The sequence below is a fragment of the Mastigoproctus giganteus genome, chromosome 5 (assembly GCF_048544385.1).
Source record: "Mastigoproctus giganteus isolate SK-2022 chromosome 5, ASM4854438v1, whole genome shotgun sequence".
In the NCBI taxonomy this organism is placed as follows: Eukaryota; Metazoa; Arthropoda; class Arachnida; order Uropygi; family Thelyphonidae; genus Mastigoproctus; species Mastigoproctus giganteus.
The window spans coordinates 138202534-138226871 of record NC_143579.1 but is presented as its reverse complement, the minus strand read 5'-3'; the positions used below and the strand labels follow the sequence as shown (position 1 = coordinate 138226871).

The 24338-nt window shown below is 39.9% G+C and overlaps 1 protein-coding gene across 1 annotated transcript in view; it reads left to right on the top strand.

The window, feature by feature from the left end:
• Positions 1–1900: 1900 nt before the first annotated feature.
• LOC150085725 (coiled-coil domain-containing protein 149-A-like) overlaps positions 1901–24338 on the top strand; it is a 187398-nt gene continuing 164960 nt past the window's right edge. Inside the window, exon 1 of the mRNA XM_090374663.1 lies at positions 1901–1999. Coding sequence (XP_090230789.1) covers positions 1901–1999 — 99 coding nt within the window. The remainder of the gene's footprint in view (positions 2000–24338) is intronic.

Here is a 24338-nt window from a genome sequence, read left to right as displayed (position 1 = left end):
TTTTATAAACATCAGCTTTTATCGTCTTTCTTTCACAGTACTACTTCAAGAAACAAAAAAAATAAAATAATAAAATAATCGCTTGCGTGTTCACAGATGCGTCATATAGATAGCCATTACAAAAGCTACTACTTTCATATCAGGTGTTTCCATTATTTTGTCCATTCTATTGGCCAGGAAGGGAGTACAGTGGCACACACTCTTTGAGTAGATCAGGGTTCAAGCCCCTGACTGCTAAATAAGGTCGATCTGCCAACCCACACTGGACCAGCGTGGTAGATTATGGTCCATTTTCCTCAACATGAATCGTTGAGGAATCTTTCATCATGCAGTGGATTGATAACGGTTGCAATTTACCTATATATATATATTTTTTTTATATTATGTAAATATTGTAGAGAGAGAGGCGGTAGGAGCAGAATGCAGGGTATCATTTGCAGTCCACAAGCCAATCGAAACAAGCTGAGAAAATTGACAAGTAGTGGGATGCCGGAAGACAAGAGTACGAAGCGTCTCATAATTCTTTAGGTAATTACGTAACTGACTCTCGCGAAGTACTACAGTCGGGACGATTGCCGTTCATCCACACAATGTGGAAAGGGCCTAAGTTGAAGGCGCCTCCGTAGCCAGGTGGGAAGGAGCAGCAGTGCGTAGCACACGCTTCTTGATTAGACCGGGGTTAGAGCCCGTCACCACCAAATACGGAGGATACGGAAAGGTCAGGGAATGACCACCGTATATCCCGGAGCAATATGGCCTTAGTTACTAATGCTCCTAAACCAAATAACAAACAAAAAAGCCTATGTTGAAAATCCATCAAGATGGAGGAATTTTTCTGAGCTTTGTTTACACTGAAGTGCAGTTATTTGATATCGGAATTCTGAGTTTTCTGAGCAATATAGCTTAGTGAGTGAGCTTTCTGAGCTTAATGACAGCTTAATGCAAGTAAGGCAATTTGAAAACATAATATAGTGAGGTCTCAAGGCCTTCCTGCGTCATGCTTGCAGGAACATACCTAGAAGAGGAAAGCAGAACTAGTCTCATGGGGGGATGAATACGCTGTTTTCATCATATAAAAGAATTTGTACCTGAGGCTAACACAGAATATGTTTTAAAATGACTGCACCATCCAAATTATATAGCACTACGGTGTTTTGGACCTGCTTTCCTTTTTATGATGTTGGACCAATGGTTTTTTCTGGATGACGCTTTGAAGAAGGGGCAATATTGTATGCAACATTGTATACAATTTTGTTTTTCAACAAGGCAGTGGTCTTGTCAGAAAGGGTGGCGTTGATAAAATAATGCGATACTGATGGACCTACCCGGTCATATGCCAACAGAAACACTGTAGGACGAATTGCGCTCCATAGAGCCCGATATCACTTGAGTTAAAACGTGTTCTACGTAAGGAATGGAATGGATAAATATTCCGAGTATAGAGTCATAAATTGGTGGAACTAATATCTATAGAACTAATTATAAAAATATTAAGAACTAATATCCATAAACTTTTGTCTTTCTCTTTGTATCTCTAATACTTTTGGGAAGAAAATATCAGTACGTCACTTAACACCTACATCATTCACTCAGGAATAATTTAGGATCATTTCTGACTGAATGAGTTTACACTTTTATTACCTCCTACTGTTCTATGTTTTTTTTTTAAAGAGCAAAACGCAAAAGCACAAGCAAATTTAAATAGGAATAAAAGGAAAGTTATTAAGCATAAAGAGAAGAAATATGTATCAATCCCTGAGAGAGAGAGAGAGAACTGAAAAAAAAAAAAAAAAAAAAAAAAAAACATTTTGCAAATTAATGAAGAACGCTGTGCGTAATGTGCAATATCAATTACCTTCAAATAAAGTGCTGCAGCTACAAGGCCAACTGCTTCCTTATTATGACAGAAAGTACCTCATCATCATTAATTTTAAATGACAAGTTAGTGTTTAGTCATGAATCCTCCGGACTTCTTGACAGGAAAGACTCTAGGCATGGGGTAAATATGTCTTGGCCTCTGGCAAATACGTTTATTTATTTTTCCATATAATCGCTTTTCTTTTCTTTTTTCCTTTCTGAGACTCTTAATGAATTAGCAATTTTACATCAGCAGGTATTATTATGAAATTATAAAATGTAACTGCAATTGAAACTCGGGTTTGCAACAAATCTTTGGTGTTTAATTTATTTAAGTTCATTCAAATATCCAAAGCAACTGCACGATTCACTTTACGAACCTTTTAGCATTTGGTTAATAATTTCCTCCATGAGAGGATGGAATGATTAACCTAAGCACTCATTCTAGAAACTCGGAATGTGTTAATAGATATATTAAGAATTAGTTTGGATTGTTTTAAGTTAAGCGTTGGTGTGTGTTAATCACCAAAGCACCTAAATCTATGAGAGATCAGTATACAATGCCCGTAAATTGCGTGTGTTTTGTGATCAATTTGTCTGTCTGCTAGAAGAATCCAAATTTCCCCGGAGGTGAAAAACCATATAACCCTTGCCTGAGACCTACAGACTCAGCCACGTTGTGTAAAAAGAGCTCATAAAAGTTCCTCGGTTCATTGGATGGATAGTGTGGAGGAGACTGTGATTGTATTCACTGTGTTACCCTTATTTGCTCAACTTAAACAATAAGTTGAGCACAAAGGCAAATAAGGTCACGTGGCATCAGTATATCATGCTTATATCATTATTATTTCACAAATTATAAGAAGACGCCTCCGTAGCCAGGTGGGAAGGAGCAGCAGTGCGTAGCACCCACTTCTTGATTAGACCGGGGTTCGAGCCTGCCACCACCGGATACGGAAAGGTCAGGGAATGACCACCGCATATTCCCGGAGCAATATGGCCTTAGTTGCTAATGCTCCTAAAAAACCAAATATCATCAAACAAGTTATATGATCGGTACACGCTACAGACACAGGCAAAAAAATAGAAACAGACACCACAAAGTCGATGACTTTCCCTATCGGTGAAACAGCCTGTCAATCACGGCGCTGTTATCAGCTGAGCCCAGGAAACATCCCCTCTACGTGGTCACCTATACGTGGTGAGGGGAACTCCCAGTGACGCTGCTGGTCCTACAGGAAGGAATCCGGTGTCCGGAATGCGTACGGATTCCAGGATTCCGGCTTGTTTGCCGTGTGCTGCGACATGTGGAAACTCGGAAAGATCCTGGTGGTTTAGGGTCTCCAGGTTCAACACACCACTTTTGCCCCTGTTTCGACAAGATGGTGGTACTGGATGGCTCGGCCATGATCAATGAGCTAGTGAATCCGCCTGTGAGGGTCAACCGTGTCAATGCCATGCCCCTACCCGCATAGTCCGAGGGATAGGCTCGCTTCGATGTGGGTTTGATGTCTGGTAGCTCTGGCGTCTCGAAGACATTTATTGCTTGCCTGGTAGTGCGCGTCCCATTTGGACTTCGTGGTGGGTGGGGAGCGTGGACACTGAACCACACACATAAAAAAACACTATGAATCCTGACAAAGTTATTGGTTCTGGGCTTCGACCCATTGCTTATCTGGAAACAAAACCTCAAAAACAGTCATGCCACTGCAGCATAGGGACACAGAACTGAAGCACTGTCAAGATCCTTGATTTTACCTTCATAAACTAAGAAACATATTGGGAAAATGTAGCCCTTTTTCATACAGAAGGGCTTAGAGGGCTTAGCAGATTTCTTAAAATCAGTTAAGAGTCTTCGTTCTGGGAATCTCTTAATTAAACCAAAAACGAGAAGCACTCTGAGCAGCTACTCCGAGCAACGCACTCGGAGGAATACCGATTACCGTGGCACCACGCAGGACACTAAATTCATCAAAAGGTGTCATCTCAGAGTGGGACTTCCTTAAGGTTACTGAGGAGAAAATCTGCTCCAAACTAAAGCCACAGGAGTAATAACTATTAAAAGAATTTATTTATTTTTAATATGTAATATACATAACAGGCAAGCGCCCAGTTAAAGTGTATAACAGAGCAGAAAAAAAAAAAGATAACAGAACAAATATCGTACAAAACATAAAAATACATAGTGGAATAACAACTTTGTACATAGTGTATTCGTGTACAATGAAAGTTCATTTAAACAGGAAAAGTCCATGCTTAAGATGGGAATTAGAAACCCATCTTATATCTTACCAACTAGAAACCTCATCTTACATATAATTTTCCAACGTCTCCAGACTCGATAAATTCCTAGTACATAAATTGCAATGTAAGGCCATGCATCCCAAACGCACTGCGATGCTTTAAATGCCAGAAATATGGGCATTTGCAGATGGCCTGCCGGGGAGCGCCTGCCCATGCTTGGTGCAGTGCAAAAGACCACGATAGTAATGCATGTACAGCTAATAAATCTGTTTGTGTCAACTATGAGGGTGAATACTGCATACTCAAAAGCATATCATCGGTGGAAACAAGGAAAGCAAATACAGCAACACAAACCAGAGCTGAATGTTCCATATCAGGAGACAAGAAAACTGATAATTCCAATAAGTAGCAATTAGCCCACATATGCTCAGAAGGTTGCAGGGAAGCAATCTGTTGTGACTAAAACAGATATGACAATCCCACCATAAGAAACTTTTGCTCCATAACACGCAACTTAATGAACATTCAAAATCTAGTACAAAATATCAATTCAGCCTCCACCTCAATCAAAGCAACATACTGCTCCACCTCTAATTACACAAAATAATACGGGGAAAACTAAAAAACCCTGATTCACCTCCGTACCAAATGAAGAAATGGAGAGAGAAGTGAAGGAAACAAATAATGACGCGGTCTTAGAACTTTTTGTGGAAGAAGATATGGACACTGGACATCGTCCAAACCCCCCCCCCCCCTCAAAAAAAGGATAAAGCTAGGACTGAAAAAGCAAAGCCCTCAGCACCTCGGAAGCCCACAGACAGACCCATTAAATCTCATTAATGTCCACTTTTAAATTTCTGTAGTGGAACAGCCGTGGTTTCCGTCGAAATAGTGAAGACATCAAGGCTGCATCAAGACATCAAGTACTAGCCAATGTGCTTCTGCTTACATGAGACGTAGTTAAAGGCAAATAAGGATCCTCACATGCGTAGATGGTCTATCATTTGGAAAGGCAGAGCTGGGGATGGACCTGCCCACAAGGAGTCCCCATCCTTCTGGGTAACTCGCTTTGAAGTTACTCTACTAATTACCAATATAGCAGGGGATCTTATAACTCAGCCAATGCTCAATCTATTTGCCACCTGGCAACGACACCCGTAGACAGACCTTGATGATCTGATTAAGCAGTTGCCTCCCCTCTTTTTTTATTGCTTGAAAAGAACGATCTAGCCCTTCTAAATTTGAGATTTAATACCTTTTTCACATGCCTACCTACGTTTATCACATGCCATTAATCTTTCCATCTGTTTCGCTTCCCTCCTGCGTGTGTATATATGGGAGGTTGAAGAAAACCCTTACGGTAGTAGTCACTTCCCCAGGATATCGACTCTTTGCAATGGGAGACCATGCCAGCCGTCTAGGTTATCACGATGAAATATCGATCGACCAACCAGGTCCATCATTTTAACATTTGGTATATCAACTCTTCCATCTTCTATTAAAGCTGGTTACTTAAGTTGCTAGATTCGGCCTCATATCCCGAATCCCATTCGCTTTTTTAAGTGTCAGAAGTACGGCCATTCTCAGACGGCATGCCGAGGCGATGTTGTGTGTGTGTTCTATTTGTAGCTCCAAGGAGACTGTACAGCTTCCACTCCTACTTGCCCAAACTTTAAAAGAAACCATCCTGCATTTTCTAATGCACTTGACCTTTGTAAAACAGAAAAAAAAAAAAAAAAAAAAATAGAGCAATGTAAAGTGGAGCATAAAGTCGCATATATATTGTTGAAAATCAGAAGAAAGCGAAGCCACGTAGTAGCAACATGGAAATCGATGTTCAGCCAAAGGATGATGACGCAGTACAAGAGTTGCATGCTAATAATACCGGGGATACGAAGAGTGTGTGTGTATTGGCCACGACACATATTTTATTACCGTGAACGACACGTTCACGTATACAAAGAGGACACGAAATAGAAATACTCAATTGGTTGAGTAGTGGTTCGCCCTATATTCGGTTTACTTCGGAGATTGAGCAGGGAGGGACCCTTCCGTTCCTAGAGGTGTGTGTATACAGAGAAGGCCGACACTTCAGAACCAAGGTTTATAGAAAATCGATGTGTCGTGGCCAATACGCACACTTTAAAACTGCTCAGGCCGGCTGCCACAAGATCAGTGGGTGGGGTCCCACTGATCCTCATCTGAAGAGAGAGCCAAAGATTAAACGTGTTACGGCGGACCTTGTAACGTGCGGTTACCCCCAGAACATTATTGAGAGAGGTTTAAGAGGTAGGAGTAATAGTCGCAGAGATGCTTTTACACCTGTTGCCACTGCATACAGACCTTTCTTGTTCTGCAAGCTATTTCCTTTCCCTGGCCTTCGGTGGGCTCCCAGACTAGGGGTGAGTCCTACTTCTCCCTTCCCACCTCTTCTTTCCGCTGCAGGATGCCTTCTTTCCTCATCCTTCTCCTTTTGCTACTTTGACTCCACCACTTTTGTTTGGTCTCCGTCCAGAAAGCTCAGGCGACCCTGGCGGAGATCAGCCAGAGTATGAAGGCAGCCTGGCTCACCTCCCAGTGGTGGTGGCGGGCAACGTAGGGTTCCACTAGGGGCCCTGTGACCAAGTGGCCAGAGACACAACAACAGAACATAACACAATACTGCATAAAGCAGACACCACTTTTTTCTGGCTTATGCATTCCATCACAGAGTACATACGGCACAGATGTGGGAAACCACAGGTGTCGCCTAACCCAAATACTATGCCACTATGCCACATCCCCTACTATCTGGGCATTTCGGAACACATTTCCCATACCTTACGTTCGTGTAAGATACGCAGTGTGCAGCTGCTGGGTCGAAGGCTGCATACCGTAGTGTCCGCAGCCAAAGATCCTATTGCGGGTAATGACACTAGTGGGGTTATATATGAAATTGAGTGTCCTGATTGTGGGGAGTGGGGAAACGCAGGCTGCGGGATCTCCTGGGGGAACACGATAGAGCCCTCAAGACCGCTAATTACGAAGGTTCAGCCATGGCTGAACATGCCTGGGAAACCGAGCTTGGCATTACAACTAAATAAGCCGTGATCGTGGATAGAGCACATGGCTTTTGGAACCGAAAATGGCTGGAGAGTTTAAGAATATGCTCGTCCGAACGCTATAGGCCTGACGTAGCCCAGTGGTCAGGAGCGAGAGTGCATAGCACGCGTTCCTTGAGTGGACCGGGGTTCAAGCCCGTGACTACTAAATACGATAAATATTTGTATTGACGATTTATTGTAAACTCTACTGACTTGGTTGTCGTGCCGGAGTATAAACAGAAAATTTATTTAATAGGGATAAGGGCTGTCGCATTCATCCACTCTTTTAAGCCCTTATCCTAAGGAGAGACGAACGATTTAGAGTGGCCCGTCCAATTTCCGGACGGGCCACTGCCGGTTCCAATGCACGAGAAGTGGACCGTGCACAGATGCAATAGTTCGTGTCGCGGATCTGCTAAGATGTATGAGTTTTGTAAATTGTCGAATAACCATTATTGCTAATGAAGGCGGCCGCTGCTGCCGAAAGCTACTGTGTTAAAGGTTTTTAGTAATTTTAACTTTATATTTTATTGTATTTTATTCTCGTTATACACTATTTATTTATTTTATTTTATTTAAGTATACAGTCAGTACGAATATATTTTATTTTATTTTATTATAATAAAGGCATTTTACAAATACGAGTCAGTGTTTGTTAATAGCATTACAAATGAATTACTAGCTTGTAATGAGTCGAACCAAACTGTGACCTTCTGCTGTATCCCAGGGTATTCTAGTATAGCGGGAAATGAAAGAGCGACCTTGCAGCCAAACAACTAGATACTACTATTTCACAGAATTTTCAAGTTCCATATACCGATTACAAACACATTATCCGTAAGGCATGTTATTAAAGCTGATCACTAATCTGGAGAGGTTATCCAGGAAATAAACTTTAGCGAATAAAATACAGTCAGACCCAAAATGTGGCTCTCAAGTTTCCAGAAAAGTAGGCGAGAAGAAATAATTTTAGCAAGGCTAAGGATTGGGCATACTCACCTCATTCACCTGTATCCATTAATGGAGGAGAGTGCTTCACATCATGTCATGTACAACTGACTGTTCGTCATTTGTTAGTGGACTGTCCCCACTCTCAAAATATTTGTTTATTAAATCATTTGATAATGCACTGCCATCACTAACATCATTGCAGATTCTTGGAGATGACCCTAATAGGAAGGAACTGTTTACTTTCCTAAACCGTATAGGTGTATATCAAAAAATTATAATGGTTATTACAATAAAATCGGTATTATTTAACCATTAGGTAGAAACGAAATGGTCCTAGCAGCCTTTGTGTCGTTAAATTTTAATACAGCAACAACATCTGGCTAAAAGAAATTTTTCACATATCTGTCCCACAACCATCACCATCCTCTTTCACTAAATTTAATTTACGACCTCTTAAATTTATGCCCCCTATGTGTACCTTTCGTGCAAGAGTTAGGATATCATACTAGTCCAATTTGCTCAATCCATTTAAGGCCTTAAACACATCACTCAGGTCTTCTTGCAGGTGCCTCATTTCCGTACGTTGCAATTTGCAACTGAAGTATTTTATGTTAAGGGTACTTTTTTGTCCGTGACTTATCTGGTTGCTTTGTTCTGACCCGTTCCATGTGATCTATATCCTTGCTAAAATGATGCTTCGAGGCCTGTACGAAGTCCTTAATTTAGTATATTTTCATCCGATAACATCCCTATCAGTGACCATAACTATCTTCCTTTCATGATGTTCTGTATATTGTTTAAGAGAAAACGTTGATCATTTAGTCTACGGAATTTTACCCTTTGGTATGGAGAAAATCCTCATTATTTAATAAAAAAATGTTCTAGAATTTTACGCAGAAAAAGAAATATATGTAATACATAAAGTAATACTAATAAATGGCGATTGTCGGTTAATTGCAACTATAACTAGAGAAAATAAAGAATAAAAAAGCCAGCTGATCGAAATTATGATTTATATTTACACGAACTATTTGAACACACCGGTCACATGGCAAAGCTCTACAAAGAGTCCATTCTAAGAGTTCTACAGAATAAGACGATGCGTTAGGCTTAATAAGGATTATCAGAAACGATAATCTGTAATAATGTGCTGTTTATCAGGAGAACTATCATAAATAATTACTATAAAACAGATCGTATAGCCCTAGCGTGATGTTAACAAGAATAATAACTATAGAAAAGGGTGGCTAATGGTCTTTAAAAATCATTAGGTTATGACACGTACACGTTAGGCCTAAACTAATCATCTATTCGCCAATCCGCTTGTGTGTGGATCTTGCTCATGGATGGACTTCAGATTTATTTATTTTCTCCTCTTAAAAAAGAAAAAAAAAGGTCTCTCTGGGTCACCTCTCAAGGTGAGGAAGAACTGAACAATTACTAAAGTGCATGGTGGACAAGACCCCTGGAGGACGGGTGCTATTAAATACAATTTATGGTTCGAAGTAAATGGGAGGTTATGTGTGTACATTTCCCGTGCTGACGGGATTAGAACTGATCACGATAAGAGCCAATGGACACGCGAACTTTTAGATGCTCGCAAATGTCCATTTCATGCTTAAATTAGTAAGAATGATAAATAGCTTTATAATCAAAATTTTCTTCTCCTCTCTTCCATTTTGCCAGTTTTGTTTTGAATATTACTATATTATTACTTTTGAATATTATTTCTCGCCTTTCATTTGTACTAGCTGATACTGAATTTATTCAAAGTAATTCCTGGAAATTTTCGATATTTCTTCTTCCAAGACTAATATTATACGCTGATATATTTGAGAAACTTCTATCGAACCACAGATCATATCGCTCAAAGAAAAATATAATAAAAAAAAGCGTGGTATCTTAGTTTTCTCGGTTTTTTTGGGACACCTACCTGAAGAAATATTTGAATTCCGGCATTACATGATCGTATAGCTTTTTTTCTGGATATGGATACAAATTACGTATTTTTCGTGATTATAATCACTTTCGATCCCACACGGAATGATAAATGCCCACGTTTGAATCCCGATAACGTGATAAATTTTTGTGGCCTTTTATTTTTTTTCACCACTTGGTTGAGTAGTTGGTTTCAGGCGGGGGTTGCATTGTTTTATTTGTATGAGTGTTTAGTAGGGAAAGGGTAGCTGTGGCTAAATTGTATCTTTCACTTAGTTAGTCATGGCTTGCTTATATCCAGAATTTTGCAAAAAGGTTAAAACTTTTACGGCAATTTTATTCAAAATCTCTCGGTAGGATTGGAGTTTAAGAAAGGGAACTCTCAGAATTCTATATTGCACAGTTTTGTTTCCAATTGTCATATGCAACCAGCAGACAATCTGACCACCCATGCACTATGCGCCATACTGGGTGATTACTTCAAAATCTCTAATCATCTATTAGATCTCCTTAAGAAGCTCTTACAGACCAGGACCCTATGGATAAGAGATCATAATCATCATCATCAAGTTATCTGCTCCAGAGGGCTCCCCCAAGGGGGTGTCCTCTCTGCCGTATCGTTAGAACCATTCCTTGCAAAACATGCTAACTTTACCACGTATGCCGATGATATAAAGTTCTTTGTTGTTACAAAATGCCCCCAGTCTTTCCAGTCTATCACAGTGATCGCCAACCGACAGGAACAACTTGAAAATAACCTGAACGCGATTGGGCTCTCCATTAACAACGAAAAAACTGCTGAACTTACTATAACCAAAAAGAGAAATATAAACGATGTGAACATCATGATTGGCAACTCTCTAGTTAAAAAAATCACGCAGCATAAAGATTTGGGCCTCACCTGGGACAAAGACCTCACGTTCTTGCCTCATTTTAATGCCACTCGGAAAAAACACATGCTGCTATATGGGCAGTGAAACGGGAGATCTTCAACTTCAATAACCCACATCTTATCACTAACCATATTCTCCGTTGTATAACCCCAATTCCATTGTATGCCTCAACTGTATGGTCCTCGGCACCTCCATCTTACCAAACCAGGTTCCTATCCCTGGAATACTGGATTTTAAAATGGCTAAATAAGGTCGCATGCCTTGCACCTGCAATCTTAAAATCTATCACGCTCTCTAATCTAAATATGCTACCTTGGAAGTATCATATAATCTCCAGGGAACTCGTGATCTTCACCCAGCTTCTCTCCGGAAAATTAAACTCACCTTATATCCGGGATATCATTGCTAGACCGTCAGATCGTAATAGAACTCATACCAGCGCACTGCCATTCAGATCCAAGCTGCGCAGCATGACCTCCCTGGATAAGATGTTTCCATTTAATTCCATGGGAATATTTAACAGGTTATCCATTGACTTGTCAAGAAGCTCTGCAAGGACAAAATGTACATATCCGCCTCTTTGGCAGATATGTATGCCCTGGTCAAACTGTAGGTGATATAACTTCTGGAATGCTATATTATCCATATTGTCGTATTTATGTATCTACGATTATATATTCATGTATCTACGATTATGTATTTATGTTGTATTTATACAATCAGATACTGTTTTATGCTATGTATTGTGTCAATTCATTTGAGTACTCTGTACATAGATTGTAAATAGTATGGCTATATTTATTTATTCATTATTATCACATAACCCGTGTCCTCTAGCTGGATAGCTGTAAAGGGACATTTCTTTGGAAATAAATTGATATTAATAATTAATATGTAACCAAACTTATTACAGTTCAAACCAAACTAAACAGTGTCCAACCGGTCTTTTTACTAGCTCTTCTGAAAACTTGTAGAACAGTAATCTTGCATCTTTACAATTTAAGGCTTATTACCTCTGAATCTGTATCTCACGTACAAAGGTTTTGCTTACTGTATTCGTAAAGGGTGTCCTTTAACTTTTTTCTGATTTTACCAATGATCCTGTTGCAGATCTAAAGAATGAAAAAGGAAATTTTGAACTGAGCTACATAAAAGATGGTAGATGAGATGGAATTCCTAGACTAAAGGAACAGTTTTATATCTGATATTAAATTCACTACCGCAAAAAGTAATCAGCTTTGGTTCTACCTAAGCCTTCTTATATACATTTTAACTGATCATGGTTCTTCGAAGGCTCGTCTTCATAAATTCGATCTAGCTAAGTCAGATACCTGTTTCTGTGACGCGCTATACTCCACATTAATTGTCTTTTAAGTTTGTGACTGGGGAGATCGTTCACAAAATTAACATTTGAAATGCGATTGTCGGTGTCTATCCAATCCCCTGCTAACCCGATGAGAGTAGGATTCATGCTAGCACTCCTCAGAGTGCAGGATATTCAGAGAGAGCAAAGCGCTCACACCGGAACACCTGTTCCTGTGACTTTCAATTCCCTTCTCCATCTTAGAGTGGACTGCCTTCCCTATTGGTCCACTCCAACTACTGTTCCCCACATTCTGACCTCTTCTTCTTCTTCTCTTACTCCCCTATATGCGCTCTTCAAAACAAAAAACTTTTTATTTATTTTATTTTTTTTATAGCCTCAACTTTTTTTTTTTTTTTCCTCTTTTCATTTTTTTTTATGACCTCTGTCAGGAAGCTCAGGCTACCCTGGCAGAGGCCAGCCAGAGTATAGTGGGCAGCCTGGCTCACCTCCAAATGGTTGTGGCGGGCCCCACTAGGGTCCTCGCTGCCAAGCGGCCAGACACAACAACAGAACAAAGCACAATACTACATTAACCAGACATTACACTTTTTTTCTGGCTGTGCAGTAGTTCTGCATTTCATCACAGAGTACATATGGTGCAGATGTGGGAAACCACCGGTGGCGCCTGAATCTAAATACTATGCCACTATGTCTATCCAGTCTAACGTTTCTCTGTTACTTAATGTTACTGTGTTAAAAGTGGTCTATGTTTTTAATTTTTCTGTAACCAATTTATAAATGACCCGCCAGGGATTTCGATTACTTTGCTCTCTGACAAAGGATTTCCGGGTCTCAAGTTTACTTTGAAAAATAACCTTTGCTAATTGTTTTTTAAGAGTAATATACTGCTGGCGAAGTCATTCGACATCATTTACCACGTGACGTTGATAGAGTTTATGTGCCCAATGAACAAATTTACGTAAATTAGTTAAAATTTTGTTTCCACCAGGGATAGTCTGCGCGGGTAGGTATGGTCACCGTCCTCCTCGCACCGGGTGGAAAAGGCCCGGGTTTGAATCCCATCGATGACGCGAGAAATTTTAATGGGCTTTTTTCACTCCGTGGCTGAGTTAGTCGATCTCAGGCATAGATAGCAAGGTTTTACACCCCGGCAACTCGGGTTTTTCGTCCAGCAAAACAGGTAAATCGACCATAGAACACACGCAATTTACGGACATAATACACAATGCACGGCAGATGAATTTAATTGTTCGGGTGGCCTAAAAATAATAGTTTAGTGTTTCTTTTTTTTTCTTTCCATTAATGTACGTTTGCGATTCACCGAATGGGCTATTCCTGGTGAAACGAATTTGTATTCCAACATGCCCAAAGGGAACCAAAGGGTAGGTAACAGACCCTTTATTTAAAATTGCTTATCCGCTTGGCACATATGACGGATTGTTCTCTGCACGGGGTCTGCTGCGTAGACCTAGCGGTAAAACTCAAACGGTACGAGGAGCGTTGAGGGAAAGTCAAACGCATTTATCCTGCCCAGTCTGTCTGAGTTTTGGTACGCCTTCCGTTCTTCAAGGGAACTGCTTCCCTTAAGTATGTCCCTATGAACGTCTTTAGAATGGTATAACCCAATCTTCAATAAGAAGCGACCGTACATTCATCGAAGCAGCAGACTTTCGATTCACGGAAATGTCTTCCGGTAACTTCCAAAATTACTACAGGGGAAAAAAAAAAACACCAATGTCGCGTTCGTGTTGGCATTAGATTTTTTTTTGCTTATCTCTGCTATGACAAAAAAAGAAGCCTCGCCGCGAATTGTGTGTAATAACCTAGCCGCACTTTTGATGGAACTGGCCGCAGAAATACATCAAGACATGTCAAGAAAAATATAAAATTTTAACTTTTCCTACCAACCTACTTGATACGCCTAATACATACAACGGCAATTAACAAATAATCATGCCAAAAGTAAAATTAATTTATTTAATTCTTCTTATTTATTTATCAGTTGAAACGACGGGAAAACATAAGCACGAGAAACACTGTTGGCAACAAACCCGTATATTCCATATGATGGCCGAATATAATCCTCAATAGCTTGATAGTCTCAGTGTATGATGCTCATCTCTCATTGGTTTCTACTAATCATGACTGACAGCTGCTGTCAGTAAAAACGTCATTGCTGAAAACTATGGCAAATCAAACTTTACATAATAAACTCCCAATTTTTCTTTAACCTGATATAGGAAATTTAACCTTATTTAACATCATTACGTTTCGTAACTGATTAATTAAAAACTAACGAGTAATTATCCTAGTTTAGATGACTTAAGCATATTTTGCGGTATTGTTTCTAAATAGTGAGTTTGTCAAGCTATTGACCTATCGTATGAAAGTTACGGGAAAGTTGTTGATAGTTTCCCGTTTTTCCGAACGTGTGTTTTACTGTAATGATTGAAGATGTTATGCGTGTAGTATTACTATAGCTATTTTTGACCTAAAACGACCATTGGAGTGGTAATATTCACTGAGTGTAAGTAATAATAGTCTTCTCTAAAGCATTACTTATTCGAAGTAGTACAATGACAGGCAACGATATGAAGGTATTCATAATATGAGATTAAATGAAGACGATGCCATTTCACCAATTTCGGTGATTTGCTATCTACAGAACTGATGCATTGCACTGACTTGTATGTTTATCCTCATATTTTTAAGACACTATACTGTTATACTGTCTTATACCTCATATTTTTAAGAGAGAGAGAGATCCTCATATGAGAGTCTCGTCCAAGGTGAACGTTTAGTGCATTTTTTCTTATGGAAGAAGTACGGTTCAATCACTTTCTGGAAAGTAACAGCGCAACAAACGTTCATGTTGGACGAAACTAGAGTCCTGTGCTAGTCCACTGTATGAAACCTGCACTTTTTGTAACTGGAACCGCACTCGAACTCGACCTGCATTTTTTGCAGTTAACCCGCAAAAAAAAAAAAAAAAAAAAAAAATTAAATAATAAATAAATAAAATAATAATGAAAGAAAGAAAATTTGTATTGACAGGATCGAAAGCAAGTGCATATAGATGTCGTATTTGCTGCTGCGATAATCCACAGTGTGTCATGCTTCAAGGCGCCTCCGTGGGCAGGAGCAGTAGTGCGTAGCACACGCTTCTTGATTAAGGCGCCTCCGTAGCCAGGTGGGAAGGAGCAGCAGTGCGTAGCACACGCTTCTTGATTAGACCGGGGTTCGAGCCCGTCACCACCAGTTACGGAGGATGCGGAAAGGAGCAATATGGCCTTAGTTGCTAATGCTCCTAAAAACCAAATAACAAACAAACAAAACATCATGCTTCAATTCCGCCCTTCTGCATTACCTGCTCTTTCCATTAAATAATGTCGTGTTCTTTTGGCTGAGGAGGATGAACTCAACCACATATACATTAAAAAAAAAAGTGGATTGTAAACATTTGGAATGCAAATACAAAACTTCGAATAATTTCAGATAATGTTGGCAAAGCACCTGTTTCCAAAAGATTATTGCATATGGTTGGAACTAGGGGTGGTCCCAGGATTTTTTAGGGGACGAGGGACTAAAGCAGTGCTTGGGGAATCATTAAGCTTCAATCATCATTAAAACATTATGCATTATTTTGACCATAGGGGAGGTTATAGCTCGCAAGACTCTACATGGGGCCGTCCCTGATTGTGTTTAGTTTGCAGATAACCTATTATGTTTTCGTCTTAAGAACAGAGCACAGAACACAATAAATCAAGGCTTATATTCCAACCAAAATTACAGTAGGTAGTCATTCTCGTACATTTACCATTTCTTTGTTACTGCTCCGCGACCATTGTTTAGCTATCCATTTGTCTTGGGGAAATTACGGTTCTGATAAGTCAGCCCTTCAACGGAAAGTCTGTGAACCTTTTATTGATTAAAGCTTTGGACTATCTGTGCTAAACAGGTTTTAAAGCTCTTGACGGCAAAAATTACTGCTGGGAGTATGAGTGCGATATGATGATGATAATTATGATCTTTTGATATGAAATTTGGAATAGAGATAAATGTTTCCGTGGCCTTCATTGACGTCTGGGTGATAAAAAGGTGTAGAAATGTAAACTCCTTATTTATTTTATTTTTATTTTTGCCGTTGGTCGTAAAGAGTTCAAGTCTATTATAACTAACATTTCCAAGCATTACCCGAAGTACAGGCAGAACTCAAAGGCTGCGAGAAATAACTGGGTTCTTCCCTTCCAACTACTTATTTACCTGTTAAAAAAATCTTTGGCAAACAATCAGTTGTTAATTCTTACCTTACGCCTTAATTATAATTTATCTTATCTCATTTATATATATATATATGTACAGGTTGTCTCAAAAATACACGGCATAACTTCAGGAATGAATTCCTCATATGTAGACAATAACAATATTTTATATCAACGTAGTTCCGGAAATACTTGGTTTCCGAGTTTTGAAGGTCTGTCTATGACACTTAACTGTTCATATCACCTTATAGTAATTGTTCAAAATGTCCACCTTCTTCCTGAATACATCGACGTCTCATGGACTCGCGACGACGATGCCAAATTCCTGGCATATTTCGTATGTCTCATAACCTGCGACATTTCGATTGCGGAGAGTTTCCACATCAGCTACCGAAGTCTAATACACCAACGACTTTAAATGGCCCCACAAGAAGAAATCTAGTGGGTTTAAATCAGTGAACGTGGAGGCCATGTAGTTGTTCCACCCCTCTGCTTTAGGAGTCGTAGATCTTGGTTGTTCTCTGTCTGCAGCACGAGGTGTAAAGGTCCCATGTTCACAAAGGCGGCGATGGATACCTTCAAACGTTCTCCTGTCAGAACATCTTCGTTCTGGGAACCTTTCGTGGTACAAACGACGTAGCCTCTAGAGCATTGCCGTCAGCCAAACCGTACATAAAGTGTATATCCGCTTGCTCCTGATTTGAGTACATGGTCGGAATGGAAAACCACCAGATTCTGTCAGTACCTTGTGATGAAGGAAATCACCTGCGGGAAATAAGACATTCAGGTTAATAACTAGGGTTAATAACACGTGAAGCATTTGCTGTTAGCTTCTGATTTTTCTGAACAGTTCTGAAGTACTTAGTGGAGTGTTCTCCGTCTTATTGTAATTGTGTCCTTTTAAGGTATGTTGAAACTCCAAAGGAGCTCATCCTTCTTGGGAATGAGCATTTGGTAATGATTTTAATGAACAGAATGTTAAGCAATTAGAAATCCTCGGTTTAAATGTGTTTCCCATAGATAGAATAAAATATTTAAAAATTCTGAAATAGTACCTAAAAAGCATCTTTAATTTATGTATGTGTACCTTTTCATTTTCATTTGTTTAGTTAATATTTGATACCCATAGGTCATTTTCCCTTCTAAGAAGTTTTCCCGCATAAGAAGTAGAACCCGGAAAACTTCTTATCCGGGTTCTACTGCAATTACAGATAAAATATATTGTATCTGTAAAGATACAATATTCTCCAAAGCCCTAAGTTGCTTTGGAGCTTAACACATCTAATTTTTACTTTTGTTTAAATGGCGCTTAGATCGCAACAAATCTTTTAGTGACCTGACATTTTATGCTGAATTTTATTTGTTATATAAAATATAGCTGTTTAAACGTTTGAAACCCACCTGATTCAGACATTAGCATGTGATTTATTTATTTTTTATTTTTTTTTTTTAAATAAAATTTCACTTCACTTTTTCCTTTGTATTTAAATTGAGGTCTCTATGAATAATTGCATTACGGATGCGGAAGTTGAAGGCATTATTAATGGCCAGACTTTCTTTGAGTCAGACAAGGAGAATAATGTTAATCTGAACGAATGTCTTGCTTCAATTCGTGATACCAATTAAAGTCACTATGAGCTCTGCATATAATTCGTCACACATAAATCAGAGGATTTCGAAATAATAATAATGCACACACACACACACATATATATATATATATTACTTTATATATATATATATGATGGTTTGCATAGACTAAACCCCATAAAACGAAATAAGTCTGGTTATTTGTGCCGATTTCTGTAACCAAATCGAGACATAATAAAATTTGGAAAAATTTTCTTCAAAGTTTCCATGGAATGGAAAGTCTTGCGGTAATTGCCGTCCCGTTGAACCCAGACATTTCGTAAGTTGAATCCTCTTTGGTGAACATCCACTGTCACAAATCCTTGCAATGTTTACATATGGGGCTGAACTTATTGTGACAGCTGAACCATTATTTCATAAAAGCATAGACCAATTATGCCGAAAGCCAAACTGCACACCAAACTGCACGTGTTCGGACTGTTTTGAAAGAGAGAACGGGAATTATAGAAGCCAATTCAGAAGAACAGTGCCCATGGAAGTAGCTGTAGAAGAGGCATGCAGCAGAAACAGTACGTCTATGAGACAGCGAGTGAAGAGACTCTGTTAGAGATAAATCTTTAATTAACCTAACTGCCCTCTTCTGAATGAAATCAAGAAGCCACAGGGAGATATTGGGGGTATCACCCCAGATGTGGGAACAATGTTCCATGGTAGGGCGGATTTGCGATTTATACAGAATAAGCAGCTGTTTGGAAGAAAAGTAACGCCGAGAGCGAAAGAGAAAACCAAGTTTCTTAGATGCAGAGGAAGCAATATTTGTAATGTGCTTGTGCCAAGAGAGATTAGAAGTCAGGGTAATCCCCAAAAGAGATATATCATTTTGCCTAGAAATCGGAGTGTCATTAAAGATAAGCATAGGAGCAGAAGAATCCTTTTTGCGAGATATAGACAAGATTGAGTTTTAGTAGGGTTGAAATCAAATAAGTTGTCTTTGCCCCACTGGAGAATTACCTGAAGATAGGCATTTAAGGAATTGATAGTAGATTTTCGAGAAGTTGAAGCTGATTGAGCAGGACAAGGTTTCTCAAAATGGAAAGTGGAATGCAATGTGCTATCATCGGCAAAACTATGGATAGGATTTCCAGTCAATGGAAGAAGGTCATTAATATAAAAGAGGAAAAGAGTGGGGGAAAGAACTGAACCTTGGGGGACACCGGCATTAGTGGAGAAGTTAGAAGACAGAGAGCTATCTACCATCACCCTCAGTGAGCGATCAGAGAGAAAACTGGATAACCAATTACAAAAAACAGTTGGCAAATCATAAGATGGATGTTTGTTTAGAAGACCTTTATGCCAAACACGATCGAAAGCCTTTGAGATGTCAAGAGCAACTACTTGTGTTTCACCGAACCTTTCCATTGAATTAGTCCATAAATGGGTAACATAAGCTAGAATATCACCAGTGGATCGACACTGACGGAATCCATACTGGCGATTGTTTATCAAACCGAAGGTTTCTAGGTAGTTTAAAAGTTGGCGGTTAATTTGATTTCTCCATTGCTTTAGAAAGAGTAGAAGTAATTGCAATGGGACGATAATTGGATGGGAGGGATTTGTCACCCTTTTTAGGAACTAGCTGGATATGAGCAAATTTCCAAGCAGAAGGAAAAACACCTTCGGAATCAGAAAGTGAAAAAAGGCGGCAAAGAATAGGAGTAAGTTCAGATGCACAGGTTTTGAGAATAAGTGGAGAAATACCATCGGGACCTGGAGCTTTCTTAGCATCAAGATTCGTCAAAATCCTTCTGACATCCTTTTGACGGAAGGCCATAGGACACATTGAATGGAGCGTGTTGGGAATGGTGGGAGGTGTTTTACAACGATCATTAATACATGAGTTGGAAGAAAAATGGGATGCTAGCAGATCAGCTTTATCCTTGGCTGAAGTGACAACAGAACCATCTGGTTTGGAAAGAGGTGGGAGCAGAGATGGACAACATTTGCGGCCAATAGCTTTGGCAAGACACCAGAATGCTCGGCTACCATTAGGGCAAGAAGCAAGTTTTCTACTCTTAGCCTGTTCAATCTCTAGTTTTGACTGATTAATAACTGCTTTATAATTGTTGCGAGCTTTGGTGTAGGAAGAAAATGAAACTGAAGAATTAGAAACAAGCCGATTACGATATGCAACATTCTTCTCTTGAACAGCTTTAGCACATTTATTGGAACACCAAGGTTAGATAAAGGACGAGATTTTAAAGTGGAGTGTGGGATAAAGGATTCCATTCCTGCAAGAATAATTTCACTGACACGATCTGAGCAGACGTTGACATCAGAAGTTTTGAAACAGTAATCCGACCAAGGAAAAGAAGAAAATAAATCTCGCAGGTCATCCCATTTTGCATTCTTGTAATGCCAAACAACACGAGGTTAGGAATAGTCATGAGATAAAGGCTCAATTGTCAACATTAAAATCACCAAGGAAAATTACCTCACTGTTAGGACAGTTGGACTGGAGAAAGTCAAGTTTCAAAGAGAGGAAGTCAAGTTGCAAAGAGTGCCAGTCAAAGAGCTCCAAGTGATTAGTGGAGTTGGAAGAACAGTAGAGACAACAGATGAATTTGACACAATGAGGTAGAGAGATTTTAAGCCAGAGAAGATCAAAGAGAGGAGATTCCAAATTTCAAAGTCTCTGACAGGGAATATCAGAACGGACATATGCACAAGTATCACCTTTGAGGCGAATGGAATCATACAGCGAATAATTCGGGCATCTGAGATGAGCAGTAGTTGAATCAACCGATAACTGAGATCCTGTCAGAAAAAGTACATGGGGTTTGGCAGACTGCAAATGGAAATGGACATCGTTGAGATTAGAATTGAGACAACGTATATTTGTGAAATGAATTAGGAAGTGCTTGGGAGGTTTAGATCTTTTCGCAGATAAGCTTGCTCTATTAGTTTGACAATTCATGGTGTATTCAATAGTAAGAAAAAGTTGGTAGGACATGCTGTATGAAGTAATGAAATTTTTGATATGGCGTACACATAGTACGAATATACTCAGATTCTTGATATAACACGGCCTCGACAATGCTCCCCGCATACACACTACTCGGACTACCTCTACTCTGCCAGTTACTATCTGGCAGAGTAGAGGTAGGAAGATTATACGCTAGCTGATCCGGAAGCCTCCTAGAGAGTTACCAATAGGTTCCGTCCGGTGTACAAACTAGCGGCCTGCCTGCGAACACCGTTTTAGAGCTGTACCCTCGGAATGTAAGGAATATCGGATCTCTCCACGATGTTCATCATAACCTCAAAAGTAATGAATCATATTGCATGATGGAAGAGATAGGGAAGGGTTGACCGGACCTTAGCTCTAGAGACTAAACATGGGTTCCACCACTTCAAGCCTCCAATAAGCAAATTGGTGGTATTGCACTGGTTGATGAGAGCCATCTACCACCTAGTACTGCCTGGTAACATAGAGGGGCGGCATTCCTCCATGTGGTGTGGGCGCCACATCTCGACCCCTGCTTACGCTGGTTCACACCTGGGTGGTCACCCACCATGTACTTGTGCACGGAGGTTACACCTAGGATTACTAATAGTCCCAGCATGGTGAAGGTGCAAGCAGAGGATTTGGCTGTCACAGACCGTCCGGACTTCGCCGAAATTGAGTCCACTTGACTTTAGTGTCAACCGAATATCAGTTCCATCAGCGTTTTAGACTCCCAGGTAGCAAGTACAGCTTGTCTGGCATGTCTGAGAGAATGTCCGTGACAACCACAGGGACCAAACTTGCTTGACGGTTAACAGATGTTTGAGGACTGCGTTGTAACGTTGCTCTTATTCTTTCACTATTTTATGGAGTATGCACTACAACACATCCGACTTGATGGTTTCACATCTGTTACAGACGCTTTTGTTCTAAATTTGTAAATACGATGTGTGACAGTGTTTCGACTTGAAACATGACTATTTCTTCCGATGTTGAAGTGTCGTCTTTTATCCAGGACACAAACCGCAGTGTGCCCACTGCAACCGTTAAGAAATTGCGCTACTTTCAAAATAGGTTATTTTATTTGCCCGGTATATATACCGTATATATATTTTTTATTTTTTATTTTGTTGGCAAGAATGCTTTGTTGGCATAACCGATTTAAACAGTTGTTAAACGTATCAATGCGCAGAGGACAATTTAGACTCTAGAGTACTTTCAAGTACAGATTACGTGTTTGTTTCGAAGCATAAGCGTGCCTGCGATGTATAATTAATTGTTAATTTTTAATGATTTATAATACTGTCTTACTCGTTAAATATGAATTATAGTAAATTATAATTGTTTTTGTTCCATTTTTTTTTTTTTTTATATAAACTGCATGTCGGCAACAAAAAAGAATAAAAAAAAAAAGTAAGTTTTACTGTACACCGAGCATTTTGCGCAGGGTCCAGAGAGTTGAAATGTTGAATTAAGCTTGTATATATAATACGTTTAAGTCATCTCTATCTCTCTTTTTCTGTCTATTTAATTCGCTGTTATATATACACGGTTGGAACGGTTCCGACTGTTCAAGTTACCAAACAGCGAATAGCAGACTACAGACAGACCATTGTCAAGAAGAACCTGAGAGCTCTACAAACTTCAAAAACATCAAGCAGAATGTGAGCAACCAACTACAAACATCAAGCAATTCGGACACAACAGAACCAGAATTGGGGGAAGAACAGCAAGTACAACAACTACAACTCGAAGCAACCGACGTGAAAACAGAGAATCGTGGAGGAAAGCTCTAGAAGAATTCGAGGAAATGGAACCCACAAAGACTCACATACCGAAGCAGAGACCAAATAGAATCCTGTGGCAAGTCCCAGACCACCTCGATGGATGAATAATACCTGATTAATCCCAACAACAACGAAGTAACACTAGATACCATCCTCATAACCATTTGCTATGCTGCTGTAGCAGCTACTAGGATGAACGGAAGAGAAACAGGGAACATAGTGGCATAGTGTTTTGTGGAAGGCGCCACCGGTGGTTTCCCACACTGCACCATGGTACTTTGTAAAGAATTTACAGAATCTCTGTAAAAGCCAGAAAAAGTGTGGTGTCTGGTTTGTGACAGAGTAGTGGTGTGGTCTGTTGTTCTGTCTCTGGCTGCTTAGCCACAAAGCCCCTAAGGGAACCCCACGTTGCCCGCCACCACCACCACTGGGAGGTGAGCCAGGCTGCCCATTATACTCTGCCTGGCCTCCGCCAGGGTTGCCTCAGCTTCCTGACGGAGACCAAAAAAATAAATAAATAAAATAAAATTAAAAAATAAATAAATAATACTAATAAAAATAAGTAAATAAAGTAACAGATTAAAAAAAATAAAAAATAAAATAAATAAATAAAAAAAAAATAAGTAAATGAAGTAATAGATTAAAAAAAAAAAAGAGAGAGAGGGGCATAGAAGAAGAGAGGATTAGAGGGGGAATGAATTTGGGTGGGTTTACAGGGGAGAATAAATCCACCCTAATTTAGGCGAAGTATAGGAAAGAGTGTGGTTTTAAAAGTCACAGGGGACAGGTGCCCCTGTGTAATTGCCAATGGCATAGTGCCTGTAGATCCCGCACTGAGGTCAGTGCCAGCAATCCCACACCTAGATCGGTGCCAGCAGTACATCCTACCCGTTTCGGGTTTGCAATGACTTTTAAATCCCGCACTCCGGGGAGTGCCAGCATCCCGCACTTTGGATGGTGCCTGCAATAGATCCTACCCTATTAGGGTTAGCATAATCATGTCTCTGTTGTTCTGGGGGGATGTAGAGTTATCCCACGCCGGTCCGGTTTAGTTCTTGGGCTCTGAGTTCTGCAATCTTAGCTCGCCTAAGTGTAAATGTTTCCTACGCGTAGGTGGTTAATGCCTTATAGGTATCTTCCTCGAGTAGCAGAGTGAATTCTTGATTGCGAGGGTTTCCTCTGTATTGTAGTGAGAAATTTAAGCCTAATGTTGTCGTATCTGGGGCACTCATACATGAGGTGCCCCCAGGACTCCTCTTCGCCGCAGTTGGCAATGTGGATCATTCTCGATTCAAATGGCGGTCAGTTTTTGTTGGAAGGATCCATGGCCGGTGATGATAAAGGTCACATGGAGGCCAGGCGAAAACCAGGGTGGAGGTTCTGGGTGAGTTGAACTTATGGA